This window comes from Siphateles boraxobius, unplaced genomic scaffold, assembly GCF_051911475.1.
Source record: "Siphateles boraxobius isolate OS27281-9 unplaced genomic scaffold, OSU_SipBor_1 22, whole genome shotgun sequence".
NCBI lineage: Eukaryota > Metazoa > Chordata > Actinopteri > Cypriniformes > Leuciscidae > Siphateles > Siphateles boraxobius.
The window spans coordinates 39,018,454-39,043,333 of record NW_027508833.1 but is presented as its reverse complement, the minus strand read 5'-3'; the positions used below and the strand labels follow the sequence as shown (position 1 = coordinate 39,043,333).

Sequence of the window (24,880 nt, the reverse complement as noted above, 5' to 3'; positions counted from 1 at the left end):
ATGTATTATGTAGGGGCAGCCCTCTAAATGGACTTTGCTATAAACCGTATGAGAAATGTGAACAAAAGGTACTCGTGCATGTTCACAATATCACATTTTATTACTTTAGATAGGTTTAGAATTAAACAAATAATAAAATTGTCCAACATGAACAAAGTGCAAATTTTTCACAAATATAGACTAAGAAATGCATACAAACCAACGAGCAGAAAAACATTTACAAACACTTAAAATAAATAAATAGAATTTCATGACAAAGAAGCACAGTGAATGGTCTTTATGTTCTACTGTGAGGCTGTATGAGTGGCCAACCCCTGTTAACATTTCCCAAAAAATGTTTTGAAGATTTATAATCAATGACTGGTCTATCAACTCCACATTTTTTGAGCAGCAAATATTATCCATGCAACTAACAATAAATCGGACTTTAAAATATTTTTAAAATCACACACACATATATACATATATATATATATATATATATATATATATATAGTGTAGGTTTAAACATGCTTTCTTTTGTTCAAATACGCATTACTCATTGCCTATTCATCCAATAGTGTTGGGCTGGGATGCATGTGTAGAGTTGGTAATGTGGACACGTGTCCCCCTAGGGGTCATTGAGAGACCTGCAGTGTGTCCCTGTGGTTTGGCAGTGAAGGCACTGGGGACTGGGTGGTCAGGGAGAGCTGTTGAAACTTCTCTACAGACTCCTACAACAGCAAATGAGAAAAGCCATCAGAGAGCAATTTGTGAGAATTCCAGCCTCAGAAAATCACGTTTTGTTGTCTGAATGAATGAACGAACAGTATATGTAAGAAGCAATTACCTCTGGCCAAGATAACGCTGATAACTTTGGCCAGTTGGTGGCCACTTCCTCCTCTCCTAAAAGACCTCTCTCTACTAGCCGTCCTATCAGGAACAGGTAGTCATTCCTCTGTAGTATTAAAGTATAAACCCATGTTTAATCAACACTGTTGTTGTCGTCACCTAAAACTAAACCTATAAAACATGGTTTTCAGTAATCAAAATATAAATGGGAGTATAAATATTAAAAATACAAACATGTCAGTGCTAAGTGACCAATACTAAAATTAGTTTTATACAAAAAAAAAAGACAAAGGCACACTACAAGTACAAGTTTTAGTACAAGTTAAACTAGGAATTAAAATAAAAACTGAAAAAATAAAAAAGCCAATTGAAAATATGGATTAAATATAGCAGTGTTAAATCAACAACAAAAAAAGAATGTAACAGGTTAAGAATGTAACAGCTGCATCAACAGGAATACTGTTAAATCTGTTAAATCAACATAAAACTAGAATTAAAATAAAACTGAAAATATAAAAATAAAAGCCAATTGAAAATATAATTAAATATTCGCATAGTATATAAATAATATTAAAATAACACTGTTAAATCAACAACAACAAAATGCACGCAGGTTAAGAATGTAACAACTGCATCAACAACACAAGGTTTGATCAGCGGTTTTACCTCACTATCTGTGGCACCAGCGATGGCAGTCAGGGTGGGCTCACTGTAGAGAAGGTGCAGAGGTGGAGAGGGAGCCCGAGTCCACAGAATTAAAAACCTTTCCAGAAGAGCAGGTCTCTTGTTCCCCTCGGCTGAAAACACCAGAGGAAGCTCCCCAGATACTGCACATGGAAACAAACCCAAACAGACACATTAGGGTATTCATCACTTTCAGAATTGACTTCATGTACCGTTCTGTTTTGCATTAATTGTTCTCACCAAGTTTGCAGGCCATCTGAACAGTGCAACGCAACAGCATCTGTTCGACCACAGGAGCGAGGTGCTAGAAAAAGACAGGACACAGGAGAGAATTTGTAAGAAAGGTAAACCGTTCTAAATAAAAGATTAAAAACTACTAAACATTGAATGATGTTAGTACACTGTAGTAGTATTAGGGGGGGGTCTGATTACTTTTCGGCATCCAAGTGTTTGTCCCACTCTGTCCAGCAGAGACTCAATCTGATGAACAGTGTAAACCTCCTCCTCAGACCTGGGTCCGACAGACACACTCAGAACCTCCTGGAACATGAGACAAGATTATTTGAGATCTGACCCACTTATATTTGAAAATGACTGTAAATGACCTTAGGTTTGCTTATTGCTGTCTAGTCCAGGTTAATTAATTGGACAAATTTCATGATACTGCTGATCATTAATTCCAATGATTTCCAATTGATTAATTCCAAATTCTAGTGTCATTGTTAAACAGTACTATTTATATATTATTATAGTATTTAATCATATTTTGAATTATCCTTTATATATTTTTAGTTTTCAATTTAATTTTAGTGTAAGGCAGCATTTATGTGCATTTTAATTTTTACTTAGTTTAACTAGTTTAGGTTTTTGTTAATTCAGTTTGTCACTTTAGTGCTTCACCTTAAAATTTCTAAACTTAATTTTAAAAAAAATTGTAATTTATATTTTAACTTCATTACAATTAACAAAAACACAATTTTTATTAGCTTAAGTTTAATTAACAATTACAACACTTCTAATGGCCTTGTCCAAGAATAAAACATTTGATTGTTTAGACTAGAGAGTTTTGTGAATTATGCATTTGATTTCAGCATGTCTCATTTCTCACTCAGATTCTCTCACAAATTTTATCATCAACCACCTCCTTAATTAATCTATTTTAATAATTTTTTACAACTTTTCTGGATTACCAATAACCAATTGCCAATAATTACCTTAACTTCAATTATGACTTCTGATCCAAGTGGAACCTTATGGTTGCAGTCTGAAACGCATGAGGACCCAGCACTGAGCCCTGAGGCACTCTTCTGGACCGGCTGACTCTTGCTTGATCCCTCACCCTCTTCAGCATCCAAATTGAAGGCTGAGGGCACTTTCTTAATCACCCTCTCAAACGCACTCTTCCACTCTCTCTTTAGCAGTGCTAAGGGAGACATTTAAACAGGAATTTTTAAAATCTCTATATTTAAAGGGTAACTAAACACTAAAACAACTTTTTTTAGTTAATGATCTGTAAGAATGGAGCTTCATAAATGCTGTTCATTGATTCAAGCAAATTTTTTGACATTTGGGTTTAAAGTGTTTTAATTCTACAATATATGGTGTAAAAACGTCTGAGTGCTGCCCTCTTCAGGGTGAACGGTGGCTACTGCAGTTGTATTTTTCTATTGGAAGTTGCGGTACCCTGTTGTGGTTTTCAAATATTGCCAGTGGGTGGAGTCAGTCTCTGACCAGGGGTTTAGTTACCCTTTAAAAAAATATGCAATAAGTCTAAATGGAGAATTTGTCATTTTAAAATGTGAATAAAATTAGGCTTCACTACTTGTAATGTTGGAGGACAGCCAGCTGCAAGCCTTTTCTGTAGCCAAACGAGTGGTGATGCTCTCAGCTGTGGTCAGGACCTAAAAACACAACAACAAAAAATAATAAAATAAGTAAATAAATGATGATCTTGAAGTCTTTTTTCTAAAAATAACCACAAAATGATATGACAAACAAGAGTATCACTGTACAGCAAATTTCCACCCAAGACAAAAACTGTTATTGAGCATCTCTATTTTTCTACAGGTTATTAAGTGGATTGAATTAATGACGAGTACTCACAGAAGGAGAGGTCTCCAGAGGAAGAAGAACTCGGACAGCTCCAGGGGCATTCTCAACGCAGAACCTATCATGGGAGATTGACTAGTCCAAAACATGTCCTCCTACAACATGATGTATATGTATTGAGAAAAGAGAGCTGCTGACCTGGTGGCTCTCTCCAGAGTCTGCATGCCTGCGTCACACAGCTTAGCACAGATAGAATCGTTTAGTTTGGCCGTGTTGACACCCTCCAAACCCAAACTATCTCTGAGAGTTTTCTCTCCACCCTTCACAAGCTCCAACACAAGAGTAGCCCTGCCACACAGAGTTAGGAAAATATGAAATGATGAAACGCGAATTCAAATTGATTTACATGGACTAAAGAGCCAAAAAGACTGACAAAATGGTGGGAGACTGACTTGATGTGTTTGACGCAGTTGGAACCGACTCTTTCCGCAACAAACTCTACAGTGCGTCTGAGAGATGGGGGCTGGTTGTGAAAAAAGGCCTGCTCCAAATCGACCTGTTCAAACACATGGAAAAACATGGATGTCTACACATGGATGACATGATCTCAATTCCTCAACAGATGGAAGGCATTTGCTTGCAGCGTACCTGAAGTTTCTGTTGTGAACGGGTGGTGGAGGGTCCCCTCAATTCAGCAGATGTGGGGGTGATCTTGCGAATCAAGCCTCCACTCTTGGACGTGCTACCAGCCACAAAAGCAGCAAGAAGTTTACGAAACTCCCCTGCAAAATGAATGGTGTAAAGCATCGGTTACCAACAGGGGGGTCTCGGCTCACAAGGGGGCGTCAGCGAGCTCTTTGAGGGGGTCGCGTCATATTTTGAAAAGTGTTGAACAGTGACCATTAAACCAACGTAACTAAAGTCCGTAACTTTTTTTGTGTTCAAAATGTACTAAATTTATATAACGAGCGAGTAAATCATGAATCCATTTTCCAAACCGTGTTTTTGTCTTATCCTGAGTCACTATGGTACACCTATAATAAGTGTTTATATTGGGACTATTTTACACTGGTTCGGGTCGCACCGCTGCGGTGTAACCCAGTGACTCGTCATAGACATAAACAGAGAAGTAGCTCCGGCTACAACGTTCTTCCGCAAGACGCATTATTCTGTTAATATACGCATGTTTATTAATCACAAGAGCGCCAAACGATCATATTACAGTAGCTAATTTTATTCACGATCCCCTGGCTGACCAAAAAATGAGTTTTCAACGAGGTCCCAGACACCAGTCATTTTGTAATAGCCTATATTAATTATTTTTTCCTACACACCAGTGTGAATACTGATATTTTTGTTATTGCATTTCAAATAGGGCCAATTAAGGGATAGTTCACCCAAAAATGAAAATTCTGTCCGTAATTACTCTCCCTCATGTTGTTCAACCCCGTCAGACCTTCGTTCATCTTCGCAACACGAATTAAGATATTTTTGATTAAATCTGAGAGCTGGATCACTCCTCCATAGGCTTCAAAAGGATTGAAACTTGCCGGCCTCGAAAAGTTATTAAAGACATCGTTAAAATAGTCCAAGTGACTACAGTGGCTCAATCTTAAGTTTATCAAGCGACGAGAATACTTTTTGTGCGCAAAAACAAACAAAAATAACGACTTTATTTCAACTATTTATTTCCTTCTCTGTGGGCCTCGAGTCAGTTAGCGTAGTGTGATAGCGTAGTGCTACGTCACACGTAGGCTCACTATTGGCCGACGCTGGTCATGTGTGTGATGTGTGTGACGTACAACCATAGACAGTATAAGAAGTGGACAGAGCCATCTCATTGGAACTCAGTTGAGACAGTTGAAGCCCATTTTTAGCGATTTTTGAGCACTTCCGTTCCTGACGCGCAGACTCAAACCGACTCAAACTAAGCTTGATGACGTGAGCAACCTGTCTGACAGACGTAAATCTTCTAGTAGCTGTGCGTGAAAATTGCCAACGTTAATCACTTCATATGTATTCACTTACCACATACCGAATTATTTCCAATTCCCCAAAAATGTTGTTGAAATATTTTGTCCCATTGCTTTTATGGACTCATTATCTATGGGCTTCTCCCTTGACGGGACGTCCCCCCGATTGCCTGCGAGCTTCTCCTCTTGTCTATACGGTAATGTCTCTATTGTGCGACATAAAGTCGGGTGGTTATGACGCAATCGTTAGCCTGTTTTTAACAAAAACGGCTTCTACTGGGCCATAACGTAAGATACGAAGTAATGGAGCCTTTTATACATTGTCGTGTTTATTTAGAAATAAATAATGGACAAATGAAGTCTTTGGACGCCTCAGATGTAAAGTTATTCGCCCTTGCGTACAACACAGAAGCGCTGCGCTGTTACACTAGTGAACTCACTCGAGGCCCATAGAGAAGGAAATGAATAGTTGAAATAAAGTCGGTATTTTTGCTTTTTTTGCGCACAAAAAGTATTCTCGTCGCTTGATAAACTTAAAATTGCAAAACCCCCAAAATAATGACTTTATTTCAACTATTCATTTCCTTCTCTGTGGGCCGCGAGTGAGTTAAAGTAGTGTAACAGCGCAGCGCTTCTGTGTTGTACGTCGTTATTTTTGTTTGTTTTTTGCGCACAAAAAGTATTCTCGGTGCTTGATAAACTTAAGATTGAGTCACTGTAGTCACTTGGACTATTTTAACAATGTCTTTAATAACTTTTCGGGGAACAAGTTTCAATCCCTTAGAAGCCTATGGAGGAGTGATCCAGCTCTCAGATTTAATCAAAAATATCTTAATTCGTGTTCCGAAGATGAACGAAGGTCTTACGGGGTTGAACAACATGAGGGAGAGTAATTACTGACAGAATTTACATTTTTGGGTGAACTATCCCTCTAATAGGCTACTCCTAGGCTTATGTTTTTAAATTACAAATGGCCTACTGATATTTTTTTTTATAGTATTTTCAATATTATACGCTATTATTTGTGCATAAACATATCTGGTTATAGTAATAAACATACTGTTTGTTTAAAAACATTGTCATCTTTGCTGCAATCTTACAAGAGCGACAATATCATTAAATGTGAAGGGGGCCCTCAAATCTTTTCTTGGGGAAAAGGGGGTCTCAGACAAAAAAAGGCTGGGAACCACTGGTGTAAAGGCACCAAAATCACCCTCAACTGGAATTTATTCCAAACCAAACTTAGTAAGACACATAGTTAAGAAATGTTTTCCAAAAAGTCCAGTCTCACCTAAATATGGACAGCAAGTTAAGAGAAGCTGTTGGTCCACTAACGGGAGGGTGTCCTTAAAAGAAAATATACAGTATTATACACATTGTGAAGGAAATTGAAAAGATAAATAAAAATGTCTTTCCCTCCTTAAAAGGAAACAGCTTAATGTATCCAGAGCAGAAGATCAGCGTTGCACTAACCAGCCCCTGACAGCTGGTATTATTCTCCAGTTCCTTGATTTCTTCCTTTAGATCTGTGCTGAAGAAGAGATCTTCTGGGAAGATCGGTATCTAAAATAGGGACAGCAACAGAAAGATTTGACAGGCTCATAACCCACCTCTTTGTCCAGGCTGTATGATCGTCAATTTCAATTTGATAATTGTTCATCATCTCTTCTAAAAAATGTATTTATAACAACAACAAAAAAACTCACATTGAAACAGCACTTATTTTCAATGCATGTAGAAACAAACCATCAAATGATACAAGTCCCTTTTACCCCATTTTCTGCAGTTCTTTACCAAACCCTGCAATCTCTTTGCATTCACACTGGCCCTGACCATAAAACTGGATCCAGATCACTATTTGGGTGCGTTTTGATTACATTTTTTACTTCTATTTGTCCCAACTATTTATATTATTGTAATATATCAATGTGGAATTATTATTATTTTAAATAATGCAACTTTATTATGCAATATAATACATTATGGCATGGTGTCATGTCGGAAGTACATTTGTCCAATTGCAAACAAAGCAGGTCACATTTGAGGTGCCCATGTGCAACAGTTTTTACAGTTTTCCGCTTGGGGGCCGGTTTCACAAAGCTATTTTACACCGGTCAATAGTGTTAGACAAGTCTAAAATCTGCTCATAGACTAGTAGACTAATGCAAGTTAGACTGTTTCACAAAAATAAAGACTGACTTAATTTGGACAAAAATAATTAGACACATAACCCAGGCTAACTCAGGTCTAAGACTCCGTTACCTTGGCAACCAGCAGTAACAATCAGTTACAGTACAAACAGCCAAAAGAAAAGGGAAAATGGCTCATAATTTGTTGTTTGCTAACAACGTTATGGAGAGAGCTATGAGAAGGGAAAGGGTTTAATATTAAATATAAAATATTTCTTTTTTGGCATCTTGTACCATGTTTTTGTATCTTTTCTGTACGTCTTTAACGTTTTTTTCCGCTGGGGTAAACTGCACTGAGCGGTTGAATGCGCTTACTCGATCCGCCATGTTTTTTGTGTTGAAAAGTGTCTTATTATACCCAGAATGCATTGCAGTGTAGTCCTACTTAAGATAGTCAGAGTCTTAAGTGCTTTGTGCAACGGTCTGATTAAAATGTCTACCTGAAGTCTGACTATCTACTATATCTAAGCCATAGTCAAAGTCTTTCTTTGTGAAACCGGCCCCTGGAGTTTGACTGAAAATGAGACATCTCACCTGGAAGAGCCAGCCCAAAACTGCCACCATGAGCAGCTGATTCATGTAACACAGCTCCCCTTCTCGACCCAATACCAGTCTCCTGAAACACACACATAAGCATAATTAACAGCACAATCGCACAAAAAAATCATCGTTGACGTATATGTGATAAACTCACTTGTAGATCTGGAGCAAAAGACACAGAGCAGTCCTGTAACAAGGCAGAAATGGGCCAATATAATCCAGCATGGACAGGAACTCCACCATCCAAGGCACTGTCAGAATGGTGCGTCTCCGATACACTGAATTTCTCAACACAGCACACACATCCAGCACTGGAGAACTCTGACAATACACACAAGAAAAAAGTTAGGTCCTAAAGAATACATAGCTTGCTGGCAAAATAAAAATCGTGGCCTGTGTACCTTGCTCCGCAGAGTGACTGCAGCGTCCTGTATGTCTCTTGATGGCAGCTCAGAGGTCTGGTAAGGCAGAAAAGAGATGAAGCCCAAAAACTTGGCCAGAAGTCGTGCCGTGAGAAGCACAGAGGAGAAACGTTGCTTCTCATCCTGAAACAAAGAGCCCAAAAATGTGTTTTAAACCCATTCAAAGCCTTACTTTGGAGTGGTTGAATATTTTCTTTCTGATCTAACCTGTTGCTCTATGTCTCCATCACCGGTCTCCTCTCCCCGGGCAGGGCTGGCGTCTGGACCGAGGATCGACACCTCGTCTAACTTGAGCAGCTGCTGACACAGACCATCTTTCAGGTGCTGGTTCAGCTGACAGCTAGAACAAAGATGACTGTAATTAGAGCCAAGCATCAAAAACCACTAAAATCCTTAAAGACTTTTGTGACTTTAAGTCTATTAAAATCAGCTTAGATACTGTCCATGCTACTGTACTCATAATAGCTGACAAAATTTACTTTAAGCAGGTATACACTAGCCTAGCATTTAAAAGTTTAGGGTCAGTAAAACATTTCTTTTTTAAAGAAATTTAAAACTTTTCAGAAAGGATATATTATATAAAAATGAAGCTTTGCCATCACAGAAATAAATTACATCTGAAAATATATTCAAATAGAAAACAGTTCAAATGTATTAATATTTCACAATAATAATGTTACTGTATTTTTTTGATTAAATAAATGCAGCTTGGTGAGTATTTTGAAAGCATCCTTCATACGAGCTGTGATTTTGCCGTGCTAAAATGTAAACAAATATCTATTTGCCATTTAAACAAATGGAAAAGCACTTCGATACGCAGTACGCACTGTCCTTTTCAGCAGAAAATGTCGACACAGGAAAGTAAACAGCACTCAAAATAATTCATACAGCTGGAGCAAAACTTGCAAAGCTTAAATTATGACATCATGAAAGCATCAATTGCACATCTAAAAGTCTCAATGAGTCCGGAGGATACATCATTTACCAGCTGGCTGTCTGAAGGAAGCCCCTGAAGAACTCCTGATGGCCAGGAAAGGAAGGTGGAGGGCAGGGACCAATGAGTCCCTGAGGCTGGACCAGACGCTGCTGCAGGCGCTTCAGACGACCCAGGCTGTCTGCCCCCAGCATGCCCAGCAGATCAGCGTCAGGAGCATCACTGGAGGAGCCCAGCACACAAGGGCTCTTACACATCTAGAAAAAGAGACAGAGGCCTCGTTTACACTGCAGGTCTTGATGCCCAATTCTGATTTGTTAGCTATATCCGATTTTTTTTTTACCGTCTGTTAACAAGTTCTTTCAATTGTGACCCATTTCCGATTCATGCGTTTACACTTGACATAGGCCTACTATCTGAAACAACGCGCATGCTTAAAGTTTTTTTTTTTTTTGCACATATGGACGAACGCAAAATATGTTTGATGCTAGCTTTGAGATGTATGCGAAGTTCGCCAAACATCAGCAGGATTTTGAAGTGGATGAGGACTAAAAGCAGGGCCGGATTAAGAGTTCAGAGGCCCCTGGGTCCAATGTCTTGTAGGCCCCCCTTAGACAGGCCAAATGTATATTTGTCCAAGGACATTTTAATATGGCATTTACAGTTTTACTGACTTAAAAAGGAACCTTGTTGTACACACCTATGCTGGAATAAAGTTCATAAATGGTCGTTCTTTCCCATAGGAATTTGTAAAACTATGTTGGGTGGACCTCTGTGCCTCTAGGGGGGTTCGGGGGCGTGCTCCCCCGCAAGAACATTTTGTAGATTTTAAGGTTAAATGCATCAATCTCGTGCTCTTTGAGAGATCAAAATTAAGAGCTTCAACTCATGAACTGCTCGTTGAACAAAGAAAAAGCATTGATTTGTACCAGGAAAATAAAGAGGGCTCAAACATATTTTTAGTTATGAGTCTCATTCTACATTACATTATCAATGGTGTTTTAGGATGCCAAACAATTATTATAATAATGTAATAATGATTTCTTTATTATTCCTATGACGTAAAATCCATATAGCCTATAAATGTACTATATAAATGAAAATGAATATTTCAAAAAGTATATTTTTGTCTACATTACACTATAATACAGGAAAATTAAAATACTTTTGTCCTAATTTCTTCACTTGCAAGAAATAAACCCTTGAGCTTGTATTTAGGAGAAAACACTAGATAACCATGCTGATCGCGTGAGCAAAGAGCGCACTTTTCTTTAAATCACGCAGCACAAACAGGATGCCTATTCTTAAAGTCTTGTGCTGTTTTATAAAGGCACAAAGCCATATCATGGTTTCGATTTTAGTTCGTTGGCAAAATATAATGCTAGAGACCTTTATGTTAGGTAAGGTTATACATTTTACATCTCATATGTGTTGGGAAAAGGGAGAAGAGAGAGTTCGGCAAAAGGCGGATTCGAACTCGGGTCGAGCACATCAAAAGCTGCTTTCTAGCACTTCACGGGCTACGACCTGCGCCACTGTAGCTATTCCGTGAAAGGCGTCTTTTTGCTAAAAAGACAGGCACTTATTGCAAATATACGCTCCGTTATCTAAAATATTTGTTTTCTTCCCCTCACTTGGGCCACAAGTGCGCATGGCGAACTTGCAATGAATACATTTTATCAGACCGGCCCTCGTGGCCTCGAAACACTACCGGCCCACCGGGGAAACTCCCGACTCTCCCGATTGCCACTCCGCCCCTGGTGCCCATGGCCCCTTAGATGTCGTGGGCCCCGGGGCAAGTGCCCAGTTGCCCTAATGGTTAACCCGGCCCTGACTAAAAGGGCCATCATTGCAGCCAGCACATGTGCTTCAGTTATTGTGTGCGAGAGAGATCTCAGGACTGCTGGGAACATACAACACGATCTCATGAAAGTGCGTATCTGTACTATATTAGGGGTGTGGAGTGCGTGCGTATTACACGCCATAAACTGCGTATCAAATGCACGCAAAAACTATTTTTTTGCCGTAAATGGCACGAGAAATAAAATTTGTGCTGTGGGTCTGTGGCATAATGAGCAAGCCAACCTTTGATATATTGTGTCGACGTGTCCCCACACTCCTCTCCTACGACGACACGACGTTTCATAGACGCGCGTCGGGGTTTCTCTCGTCATTAAAGGCCCCATATTATGCATGCTGTTTGGACATAAATGTGTGTTGGAAGTGTGTGTACACAACCACCCAATAGTGATAAAAATCCACTCACTCCTTTTTTATTAATCCCCATAAATCATCAGCAGTGTCTCCCAACGACCTGTTTTCAGAATGCTGTTTTAGTGACGTCACTAAGTACAGGCCCCACCCACGAGTGTTGACAGACACTGCCGTTCTAACATAGACCCGCCCTGGCGAGAATATCTCCCAGCGTTGTAGGTGTTGTGTGGCTGGATGTAGTAATCCACATAGCTCTCTCTATTTACTCCCGAAATCTGAGCCAGCCGCTGAAGACGAGGTGGAATTATTTTGTTTTTAAAGAAAATGCTCCCTCAACTCTACCGAAATTCGTTTATGTACTTGCGCACTTCTTATATCTTACTGTTTACTCAGCTCTTATGGTGAGTTTCTGAAGTAAAACTGACGCTTCATCTTTTGTTTTATGTACAATAAACTTTATTAAACTCATCAGTATATGTTTGATCATCATTCATCATCAATCAGAATCGGCCTAGAAAATTGTAATCGGTGCGTCTCTAAAAGAGAATAATATGAAATGTGAAAAAATAATCAGCCATTTTGGCTCACCTGGATCAGCTGCTTCTGGAGGAGTCTGGCAAAGTGAGAATGACTTCCTGCTGCTGTCAGCTGACTGACCATTATCCTGTGGGTATAAATTATAACATTTTAATTTGAAATCACAATCAAAATGATTGAGGAAGGAAATGAATATCATTCATATAAAAAGAGCAATATATACTATTAGTTTTTACAATACAATGTCCCTTTTAACACTACCAACAACATCACCTGACTCTATGGCCTAATGCTGCCTCAAAATCCCAGCCAGGCTCATTATGAGAGTCCTCCCATTCTCTGATCAGCCCGTAAAACACATCCCTAAAACAAAAGCAGAAAAAAATAACATGTACCATATATATCCAGGCAAAACTGATAAATGACATGAAACATCACATTTTTGAAACACATTTATGGTGTTCAGTGTACCTCTGCTTTTTAAATGTGTGGAAGCCCCTATCACTGCAAAAATTGAAACGGTTATCAGTGGCGGCCTGGAACGGCACTGAATGAACGAACAAGGGTGGACTGGGGAGCACCTGAGGAAGTGAGGACATTATTCAGCATGAGCTTTCAAAGGTTACTTATTGGTTGCTTTTAAACGGATAGTTCACCCAAAAATGTAAATTCTGTCAGTAATTACTCGCCCTCATGTTGTTCAAGCCCGTAAGACCTTCGTTCATCTTCGGAACACGAATTAAGATATTTTTGATTAAATCTGAGAGCTGGATCACTCCTCCATAGGCTTCTAAGGGATTGAAACTTGTTCCCCGAAAAGTTATTAAAGACATTGTTAAAATAGTCCAAGTGACTACAGTGGCACAATCTTAAGTCTATCAAGCGACGAGAATACTTTTTGTGCGCAAAAACAAACAAAAATAACGACTTTATTTCAACTATTTATTTCCTTCTCTGTGGGCCTCGAGTCAGTGTAATAGCGTAGAGCTACGTCACACGTAGGCTCACTATTGGCCGACGCTGGTCATGTGTGTGTGTGATGCGTGTGACGTACAACACAGAAGCGCTGCGCTGTTACACTAGTGAACTGACTCGAGGCCCACAGAGAAGGAAATCCATAGTTGAAATAAAGTTATTTTTGTTTGTTTTTGCGCACAAAAAGTATTCTCGACGCTTGATAGACTTAAGATTGAGCCACTGTAGTCACTTGGACTATTTTAACGATGTCTTTAATAACTTTTCGGGGAACAAGTTTCAATCCCTTAGAAGCCTATGGAGGAGTGATCGAGCTCTCAGATTTAATCAAAAATATCTTAATTCGTGTTCCGAAGATGAACGAAGGTCTTACGGGGTTGAACAACATGAGGGAGAGTAATTACTGACAGAATTGACATTTTTGGGTGAACTATCCCTTTAAACTAATGCTTACTTTAGCTGTGCAGTTGTCCTGAGCTTGTGCCAGGCGATCTCTGAGGGATGAGGAGAAAGTCACCACTCTCTCATTCTCAGACAGAAGCCGCAGAGTGCATTTGTCCAGGTGGGACACCAACCTGACCAACAGAAGAGACAGAAAGTCAGGCACACAGAATCCGATCTGAAGCAGTAATGAAACTGTAATCAGACTTACTCAAACTGATTCTCCAACACTCTCACGGAAAAATACACACAGTTGTGGACATTTCCCAGGTAAGCTTTCTCCAGCACCTCTTCAAGACCATAAATGAACAGGACACAATCAGGACATGATCAAATTAATCATTTTTAGATTGACTCATCCTTAAAACCAGAATTAATTTCTAACTGGTGTGTTCAACAGAATCCTTCTGCATGAAAATCACATTGTTTTGTTCTATTCCACTATGGAGCCGTGTCAATATGACGACAACAACAATACAATAATAATATTATTGTAATTATTATTACTAATACAAGTAAGGATTAATGCCCGACGAGGTGTCCATTGTCAGGTATTAATGGACACCTCGAAAAGCATTAACCTGCTTATACCATGGTCACTTGCCAAATAACACATTTTTAAAACATTAGTTTATAGTTTAATTAGTTTTACAATCGAAATCTAAAGTTTTTACAAACTATAACTTGGATTCCCTGGTTACGCCTGACGATTTATTTAGCAACCGGAGATATTTATAGTCCGCTCAGCGGTGTTATCTCCTTGTGTCGTTTCTCTCCGTTTTATTTACAATTTTTCTTTCTTCAGCAGCATCCCAGTCATCAAAGTTGTCAATAGGGCTGTCACTTTTTATTCGATATTCGAATATGCATTCGAACATGACGTGAAATATCCGTATTCGAACTATAAATAAACTATCCGGTTTTTAAAGTGCCATGTTTAGCGCATTTTTTACAGTATATGATTAGACCGTTTTTTGTTTTTTATTATTGTTTGCCATCTCATCCAGGAGCGGGCGCTCTAAACGTATTGTAGCGTAAGCCCATGACCAAATCAAGCGAAAAATAGCCTCCCTGTTTTGAAAATGGAAGATAACACACAGAACGGCAGCCCGAGCGGAGAATTACGACCTCAACTCATCTAAAAAGTCGAGTCTGGAAATATTTTGGGTTCTACAGCTACACCGTATACCACTTCTCTCAACATTGACGCGCAAATCTGTGTGTGCCAGGCACGTGTGCGCGCACTGAGCGTGTGTTCTCCACCGCGGGGAACATCGCCAATAAAAAGAGAGCCGCACTTGACCCAGATCAAGTTGATAAATTGGTGTTTCTAGCAAACAATATTAAGAAATGAATTGAAATAAGAAATGAGGGTAGGCTATATAGGCCTTACTCCTGCTGTTTAAGCCGTCACGTTATTGTTTGTGCCGTGCTGTTCCGATGCAGTTTTATTCCATGTAGCTTAGTGGCACTTTATATAGATTAAATTGATAACCTGCTGTTTAAAACATTAAGTCAAAAAAAATGTTTTCAGACAGGCCTGAGTCCTGTTTATGACTGTCAGACTGTTAATAAATTTGTGATTGAATCTCTGTTATGGTGTTTTTTTTTGGGGGGGGGGGGGGGGGGTTGGGGGTCTCGTAGAAATTCGAATATATTCGAATACATTACTTGTTGTATTAGTAGGCTATTTATAACGGCTAACTGTTTGTTTTGATACAATAAATCGTAAACGGATACTTTGACTGTCTGTTGCTATGGTTACTCACAGCGGATGTAGCCAGCGCATTTATTTATACGCTTATTTCACGCAGCCGTTATTTTGAAATCCAAAGCGAGGCTCCGGTGGGAAAGAAAACCGGAAGTGTCGCCTTTAATCATAGGAGAGTCGCGAATGCGATGGCGTATTGTTGTGTTTAATGTAGAAATTAGTTATTCTAAAAATGTACATACATTTCTTTCATACTTTAGACTATATACACAGTGAAAATCCTTTACCGGTATATATATATTTTTCTTTTTTCTTCAGAAAGTAAAAAAAAGCAGGAACGAACTATATACATATCCTATATTGGATATTAACATCCAGTAGTGTAACTCGCGGCAGCAGCTTCAGGTTGGTAGTCCAAGGCATTGTTGTTTATCTTTACTTACGGGGTTCTTCCCACCGGAGCCTCGCTTTCGATTTCAAAATAACGGCTGCGTGAAATAAGCGTATTAATTTCAAACGGTAACCAGTCAGTTTACTCCTTTACTAGGTGTCCTCTATCACTTTTTAATGGACACCCTGCAGCCAATCAGAATCGAGTATTCACCCAGACCATGGTATAAATATATTTATTTTATTAATTTATAAAAAATGCAAACAATAATTATTTAAATATTATTATTACAATAATACTAATTAGACCCCGAAGCCGCCGCCAGGCGCCGCCATTTGCGCCATTTAGAATTTCAGCCGCCGCCAGCCAATAATTTCGTAAGCCAAATTGAGCCGCCATCTGATAAAGTTTGGCTGAGCTGGCTAGAATTATTTGCATCAAATAATAATTCTATCACATAGAGACATACACACACGACACGAATATATAAACAATACACGAGATCTATTTTCCCACTGGATTCATAACAGCACAGTCTTGTGCTCGTTGCTACGATACACAGACTCACAGTGAATTGACGACCAATTAAAATTGCTCGTTTTCCGTACAGAAGAAGCGATGCATTTTTTTCTCGCACTGAGGTGAAATGGCGGAAAGAAGCAAGCAAGGTAATTTTGATCTCACTTCTCACATACTTTGCTAATTCCTACTTACTTTTTTTTTTAACTTAGGCCTAGCCAGACTTTTGTTAAATATTCAGGGCACGGTTGCACAAACACCTGAATCAAAGATATGATGTTATGAACCAAATATTCTGGAACGGAGAGATTTACTGGTCAATTTTGAGATTTTTGGATATTTGTCTTCCATGTCTTCTTACAGACTTGTGGTGAAAAAAAGTCCGAAATACACATTTAGGTATTTATTTTACTACACTTCGTCTGTTTGCGTCTGTAGATTTCTCATAAATTCAACAAAAGTTTGCGTTCTTAATCAACATAACGTTACTTCTCCGCGATCAGACTACAAAATAAATATGTACATACGTTGTGAAAGTAAAATCTGGTGTTTTCTTTATTACATTGTATTGCATTTTGTAGAAATATAGTGTAAGCCATGCATTGCTTGGAAATATTGAGATCTAGTAAATCAGTATAACATAGACATCTGTAGACATGAAGTGGCAGCTTCAGCCATTTGCAGCTATGAAAAGTTTGGCGGCTGCAGCAGCCATTTAGGTTTTGGCTGAGCCGGCTAGCCAGCCAATAACTTCATCAGCCAGCCATTATTCTCAAAACAAATGGCTTCGGGCTCTAATACTAATGTACTGTTAAATAAAGTATTTAAGAATTTTATTTTACAATAAATTTAAAAAGGCAAAAAAAATAATACAAAAAGTGAATATAAATGTTTTAGCTAATTTAGCTTCAAGTGCAGAATAATGCACGAGTAATGCATTTTTAAAGCTGAACTCTACTAGCTTCGTGTCGACAGCAGGATTATGAAACGACTCATCTTTATGACATCTCTTCAGCATGATTTAACATGTAAAAGTGTAGTCAAAAGCCTTAAATAATTATTAATAAGCTTTTAAATATTGACATACCTGGACTGTCTTCACACACACTGATTCCTGCCTCTGTAGATTTACAGACAGTCATACCACGAGATGTCAGGAGCTGCATCATGAAGAACAGCTCCAGGAAAACACACGGAACCAGATTCTCTACAAGCAAAATGCATTAAAACTTAAAACAGATGTAGCATGCTTATGAATATGTATGCTTCCATCATTCAAAAGTTTAGGGTTGGCAAGAGTCTTAAGACACATTAACACTATAAACATAACTATAACTACATTAGCATCCACACCAACGAACGATAACACTGTATATTATAAACGTGCACTGCAATTTTGTCGTCAGCTGTTTTGCTCAAGCTCTTTAAAGCTGGATGGACGATGGATCCTGATTGGCTGACAATGTTTTTATTGTTCACCAGCTGGAAAAATTTATTCTGAAAGTGATTTCGACGATATCGTTTCTCTGTGCTCGTTATAGTTGTAGTCTGTGGTGCTATACTTTATATTTAGAATAATTCAGGGCTCTCAAGTTTTGAAGACAGGCAAGAGTGACATCCGCCTCAATGGGGTACAGGATGATCGGGTCGCGGGAATGGCTGTGTTTCAATTATAATATTATTATTAGTGTTTTTGTTGTTATTTATAATTGCTCAGACTTGCTGAAGAAACGATTTTTTCCACCGTCTCTTCCTCTTCCACCAACACTGTCTCCTCCTCTCATGGGCCTACCCTGCACCTTCTGTGGGCCAGCATCCTCTAAGGCAGTGGTTTTCAAACTTTTTCAAGAGGGATCCTTTTTTTTTTTTTTTTTTTTTTGAAGCGACCCATAGGCTTGTGCGCAGAAAAAAAATCAGCTCAGCACTTTTTTTTTAAACACTTTTGATGATGCACTTGCACTTGCTGATTCTTGACGCGATTGCAACACAAAGACGATTCTGAATAATTTGATCAAGCTATAGGCCTACATACAGGAATTTTAACCAATTAATAGCCTATAGTTTGCTGCATGCTTAAAAAAATACACAAAACATATTCCACAACAAACTCTTTAAATGTAATATTCAGAACAGAACAAGATTTTTAAAAAATAATAACTATAAACAAGCCAAAAAGAAATCATTTAAAGCGGAAGTAAAAGTAAGGGGCATTATGCTCACGTAACTCTCACATTAGAATCAAAATGTTTCAACGTTCGCAATGTATTTGATGGTAAACTATTCTTTATTATAGACTTTGTAGCAACTTCACTCACGTTGCAATATCGACAGGAAAAAAAGTCATCCTTTTCACATACGCAAAAATGTGCCTGGAAACATCACAGTTGAGCGGTGCTTGCGCTGAATGGTACAATTGTACTACTGCTATTTAAACAGAGCAGTGTGATTTTATATTAGGTTGACTATTTTATTATCAGATTTTATTTCGTCAGCCTGGAATGGTGTATTTGTGTGTGTGTGTGAGGCGCGCCACTGGAAACAAAAGCATACTGCGTCACTTTGTTCATACAGGACATCATTCAAACTGCAAAGTGTTTATTTATATTTGTGTACACTCGCAATAAAACACAACATTGTGCTTTTGTGAAACTGTAAACTCTTGTCAAACTTAACCTACACCTGTCACCCAACCAAAATCACCCAGTTTAAAAGCAAACATATTTATAATTCAAATGAGAGTAAAGTTATAGTGTTAATTACAATTTTAACGAAAACAAATATATTGATCTAAAATGTGTGTGTTGCTGCCAATGGAGCGAACGAGAGTGTGTTGCGGAAGGAACGAAAGGAACGACAAGTGTTGGTGTTGCTGCCGATGGAGCGAACGTGTGTGTGTTGCGGATGGAGCGAACGAGTGCGTGTGTATATATATGTATATATATATATATATATATTAATGAGAAGGGTGGGCCTGCTTATTCTGCATAATCTGGTCCCAAGCCGGTTCGCAGGACGAGAGGGCAACACGCATGTCAGGAGAAGCATTCAGTTCAGTTTCGTTTCGTCAAGGTTTTTTGTTTTGCCTATGGCTACGAGTAGGTCAGTCAGCCGGTCAGGTGACACGTGGATTATTTATTTTGCATGAATTTGAATGTTTTTTTAGTGTACTTCTAATCAAAGCTATTATTATTAATATTAATATTATTAGAAAACAGATTTTTTTTTTTTTTATAAATCACTGGCGACCCATTTTTTTATTCTCTCGACCCAGGGTTTGAAAACCACTGCTCTAAGGGCCTTTTTAGGGGCTTAGCTATCAGGGCGAATGAGAGGATGCTTAATTGCTTTTTATCTGACATCTTTGAAAGACAGATGCAATGATTAATGCATCCATGGCCAGGATATAATTATAAAATATGACGTGATTTTAAAAGTGACGTATAACATTGACTATGCAATACACTTTAATGTATTTAGTGCTAATAAAATTATTAAGCCTATTTGGAGAGAGAGATGTTTATAATTTTTTTTTTACATTTTTATTCGTTTAGCTGACGCTTTTATCCAAAGCGACTTACAATGGCTATGTATGTCAGAGGTCGCACGCCTCTGGAGCAATTAGGGGTTAAGTGTCTTGCTGAGGGACACATTGGTGTCACACAGTGGATTCGAACCCGGGTCTCTCACACCAAAGGCATGTGTCTTATCCACTACAACACCACCACCACCACTTATAATGTGACATATGTCCGTCATCATGTGATAACGAAGATATGGCTAGGCTGTAAAACTGTTGAACAGGCTGTAAAACGGAACTTTCGAAGATGTTGTAGCAGAATCACGTGAACAATTCCAGGATATGCTTTTTTTTCATTGGTTGCTGCGTTAAATCTTACCCAGATACAATAGTGCTATTTTCTGACTGGCTATTGTGTAGCCCCTTTATTTTTTTTTTATCGGGCTCGACTAAGAACTCCAGGGGAGACTCGCTTGATTCCTGTCGGTTCCACAGTGAGAGCGGCGCGGCCAGAGAAATTTTGTGCGCTGCGGCATATTAAATATATTATAAATAGTTTTTCCGTGTGAGAAATACAATGTGTGGCGTATAGACCGAAATGAGTGACTGTCACGCTCAATGCGTGACACTTGAGAGCCCTGATCATTTTTAGAACTACATCTTTATCGTCCTTTGAGAACGGGCCTTTATGCTCCTTTTTTATTTCAATATATTTTAAACTGTAATTTATTGTGATGGAATATAAAGTTCAAAAGAAAACTGATTTGTACTTGTACTTCTGTAAATGTACAAGTCTTTACTGTCGCTTCTTTACTGGCTGAGCTGTGAATCATAACAATGCCAAATATACTTTTCCCATCGCTGATTTTTTTGATCAGCTGTAAAATAATAATAATAATACATTTATTTTATATAGCACCTTTAAAAGTTGCTTTCTCAAAGCACTTTACAGGCAAACATAAGAACAGAGAAAACTACACACTTTAAATAAACATATAAACAGGTAAAATGAATTATCAACTAATGCAGTTCTAAAATAAAATGTTTTGAGAAGAGATTTAAAAGTCACAAATGTATTTGCTTCCCTGATGTCGTATAGAATCATCACAATGCCAAATATACTTTTCCCATCGCTGATTTTTTGGATGAACTGTATTATAAATTAATAGAGCCGTATAGAGCTCCCTCTGCAGGCCACTTACCTGAAATGCAGGTACAATACAGCTCTGCTAAGAGATCCAACTCTGATTTCTGTGTAACTTTGTCAGGGTCAGGGCAAGGTGACTGGGGGTCAGGGGTCACTTTTGATCCCTGCCTGTGCACCGTTTTGCTTGGGGTACAAATGACGGGGGTGGTTGTCAGTGGGGAGCTGGTCTGCTGGGCAAGTTTAGACCTAGAGAAGAAGAGGCGGCAAATGATGACAGAGAACCACAGAGATATCATTTAAACTGAATCTCACAACATAACCCAACATACCTTTCTTTCCTGAGCAACTCTCTCTCTTCCTGCAGACTGGCAGCGGGCAGTTTGGCCCCAGTGCTCTCTGGGACGCTCTCGGGCAGGCTGAGCGGGGTGGACGTGAAGCAGCTCTTGGGTTTACAGTTGGGCCGCTCTGCACTTACAGGAGTTGGGTTAATTCTCCGTGAAGGTTTGGTTGCTCTGGAAAAACAGCAGAAAGGTTTCATTTGATCTTTCATATTACAATTATCATAAAATTGCAATGAATACACATTTGCATCACTAACTAAAACACTCGAAAAATGCAAAATTAAAATGCAGAGAGGATCTGAATTGTTTTAGTGGCAGGGTCAATGTCATGACGTAAAAAAGAAATTGACATTAAAATCTGCGTGAAATGAAAATTGCCTTTATCGTTCCTTCCCTATTGTGAAGTATATTCAATTAAAACATTTCTGAGAGGCACAACGTAAAAATGTCAGGTTGAAACAACTGTCCTGAAAAAATTCTCTTTAAAAAAAATTAACAAAACCGCTTCATAATAACAAAACTGAGAAGTATACAATAGCAGACTGTGTGTAAGGAATGGGACAACAAGACTCCTTAAACAATCAGATAATTTCACCTATTTTATAACCAAACAAAGTTAATTCATAAATCAAATATGAATTTATAAAATATTTTATTATAATTATATAAATATAAAATATCAATATTATTTATATATATATATATATATATATATATACACATACATATTTTTATTATATATTCTATTTTAATTAATACAATATAAATATACTTGCATACATAAACATACATAAATACACTTATTTTACTATTTTTTCATTATTTTATTTATTGTCAATAAATGAGCTTGAAATTTTTAAAAACCTATATGAACCTAATATGAATTAAATTCTAAGAATTTTAGACTTTTTTATTTATTTAATGTGGACGCTATTATGTTGTCTAATATTAGTAAATTTAAACTGAAACCAGTTGATTTACTCGCTCTCTTGCGTGCATAGTTTTATATATTTAGATATAAAGAGTAAAGAGTTTTTAGACTGCTCAACGCGACAACCTCTCAGTCCTCCGCTGTCCGGCTCCGTTCGAGACCGGCACGTTTTCAGGGCCGGAGTTACTGATCTTTCTGGAAAAGAGGTATGATTCATCACTTACACTGGTGAAGACTGGGCGGCACCCACTGGAGGAAAGTCTTCCAAATTATTGAAGTTGAGCTGCACCTGTGTCGGAGGTGACACTGGTTCAAACCTCGCTACACCTTTACACCTCCTGCCACCTCCTTCCTCAGACACAGCCACGCGAGCGCCCGTCTGTCGGCCAGACGCGCACCCCCCACTCCTCCGGCGGCCTTTGTGCTGCTGTGTGGAGGAGCCGGGCTGAACCTCTGGGGGTGACGTCATGAAGTCGCCAAGACTGAGACGCTGGGCGGAGCGGCGCTCGGAGGGGGAGTTGTGTGGAGCAGGGCTCCAGACAGAGCTGAAGGAAGGGCTGCTGAAGGCGCTGACACCACTCAAACAATGAGAGCTGGTAAATGGGCTCTCCCCACCCACTGGGGACGTAGATGGGGCAGGAGAGAAGAGCTGGACTCGGCTGGCGCTGCGCAGACCCTGGACTGGAGTGGATTTGTTGCCTCTCCGCTCAGACGTCCTGACAGGTTTGGAGGTGCTGGGGGTCTTGGCAGGTGTGGTTGGGCCATGGGTCAAAGTCTGACTGCTCTGCTCTCGCAAAAAATTCAAAAGGAAAGGCACAAACTCCTCTCTGCTAACCTTGAATAGCAAGTCTTGGGATTCACAAACCTGCCAAAAACAAAAAGAAACATCTAGTTAAGTCATGAAAAGACTTATGAACGAACAAACGAATGAAACCTTAGTTTGACTTTTTATTTTTTTACTTTAAATTATCTGGTAAAACAAGTAATTTCTCAGTAAAATACATTTTTAACATTATATTATTAGTGTTGTCATAATTAACTGAAACTATTATCATCTTCAGTAATTGAAATAAAGCTGAAATAATAAAATAAATAATAAAAATATTGCCTTGGCAATGGCATCTAACTAACTGAATTTAATCAGTTTAAGATTAAGTACTAAAATGACTAAGGCTGCTAATTCAAAATTAAAAGTGTATTAAAATTAATACCATAACTGTACTTAAATAATTCTAAAATAACACTATTATACCTCGTTTTTTCTACAATTTTGTGTTAAGACTAACGTACAATGATGCAATAATGTAAAAGATATTGAAAATGTTCCAACTATCACAAACAAAACATCATGGAAGGTCACGTTATAGCTAATCTATGAAATATCTACATTCCCCAAACCATGTAAGATATGCAATTTCCCATAATTCCCACCAAAAAGAAACTTGATGATGACAACGTTCTCTTTTATTGCTCGAAAATGTTTTGTGGCGTTAACAGTTACCATCCAAATGTAAAACTTAAATTTACCTTAAAAACAAAACTGTAAATACGCACATATAAAATAATGCGACTCTTTAATGGTTGTTTGCTAACGTAGCTTATTAGCTGACTGAATCTCAGGAAACCAATGACTCATACACTCCGCTACGCAGTGACAGTGAAAAAACACCGCATTAGAGAGAGCGCGGTGTAAACGCTTACGTGTTGTCCTTTGAGCCAGAGCACTGTCTCGCTTAACTCCACTTTACTGTGCAGTAACGATTCCAAAAGAGCCGCCATTCTTCTCGAATATCATGAGAGTGACGTGTCTCTTGTCAGGGGCGGGATTGGCTGAGCGGTACAACGCGCGCAAACCTCAACAACACCGAAGACATTAGCAGTACTTCAAAATAAAAGTTCAGAGAACACTTGCGTTGGTTTGTACCCTAGACTGTAAAAAAGGTTTGTACCTTCCATTTGTTTACTGAGTAAAACTTTTTCAGAGAGGGTCTTAAAAAAAATTAAAAATTAAATCGTTAAGTTAAATGTTTCTGCTGGCCTTTATTTTTTTTTTTTTTTTATCTGTGTGTATAGCCTATATATATATATACAGTGTATATATACATACAAAAATCAATTATTCTCTAAACAAATAGGCCTACATAAACATTTAAACACATTTTGTGTTTTTTTTGTTGGTAAAACTTGGTAACTCTTCTAACCCCTGTGCGTTCTTATGGGTTTGTTTTGTTTTTCAGTTTTTTTTAATCAATTTGCCTGCGAAGATAAAATAATGAAATAAATTACTGTAAATAATAAAAATAATATAGCATTATAACACTTAATCTCACCTAGTTATTTATCATATAAATGGTTAATGTTTAAGCTATTTGACTTGTGATACAGGGAATGCCAACTGCATAAAATTTGGCACAAGTGTGTATTTTTATTGACATTTTACTATTTCACCCCCATTTCCTTTTAATAAATTAAAAATTTGAATCCCTGGTCCATTTAACTATAAAAGGCAGTCTTTGTTGGGCTTTCATTCTGTT

The 24,880-nt window shown here is 38.3% G+C and overlaps 1 protein-coding gene across 1 annotated transcript; it reads right to left on the bottom strand.

The window, feature by feature from the left end:
* Positions 1 to 81: 81 nt before the first annotated feature.
* Positions 82 to 24,176, bottom strand: cdan1 (codanin 1). The gene is made up of 28 exons (XM_077240120.1): positions 24,048 to 24,176; positions 22,571 to 23,211; positions 21,404 to 21,586; positions 21,130 to 21,320; positions 17,498 to 17,617; positions 14,001 to 14,079; positions 13,803 to 13,923; positions 12,845 to 12,954; positions 12,647 to 12,736; positions 12,425 to 12,500; positions 9,674 to 9,879; positions 8,896 to 9,028; positions 8,668 to 8,811; positions 8,421 to 8,587; positions 8,261 to 8,342; positions 7,011 to 7,100; positions 6,829 to 6,883; positions 4,213 to 4,346; positions 4,017 to 4,120; positions 3,763 to 3,912; positions 3,619 to 3,682; positions 3,338 to 3,416; positions 2,730 to 2,938; positions 1,948 to 2,055; positions 1,756 to 1,819; positions 1,498 to 1,658; positions 830 to 937; positions 82 to 713 (listed from the first exon to the last, which is right to left on the bottom strand). Exons 1-28 carry the CDS (start codon positions 24,123 to 24,125, stop codon positions 618 to 620), a joined length of 3,843 nt encoding a protein of 1,280 aa, XP_077096235.1. The 5' UTR covers positions 24,126 to 24,176; the 3' UTR covers positions 82 to 617.
* Positions 24,177 to 24,880: the final 704 nt, after the last annotated feature.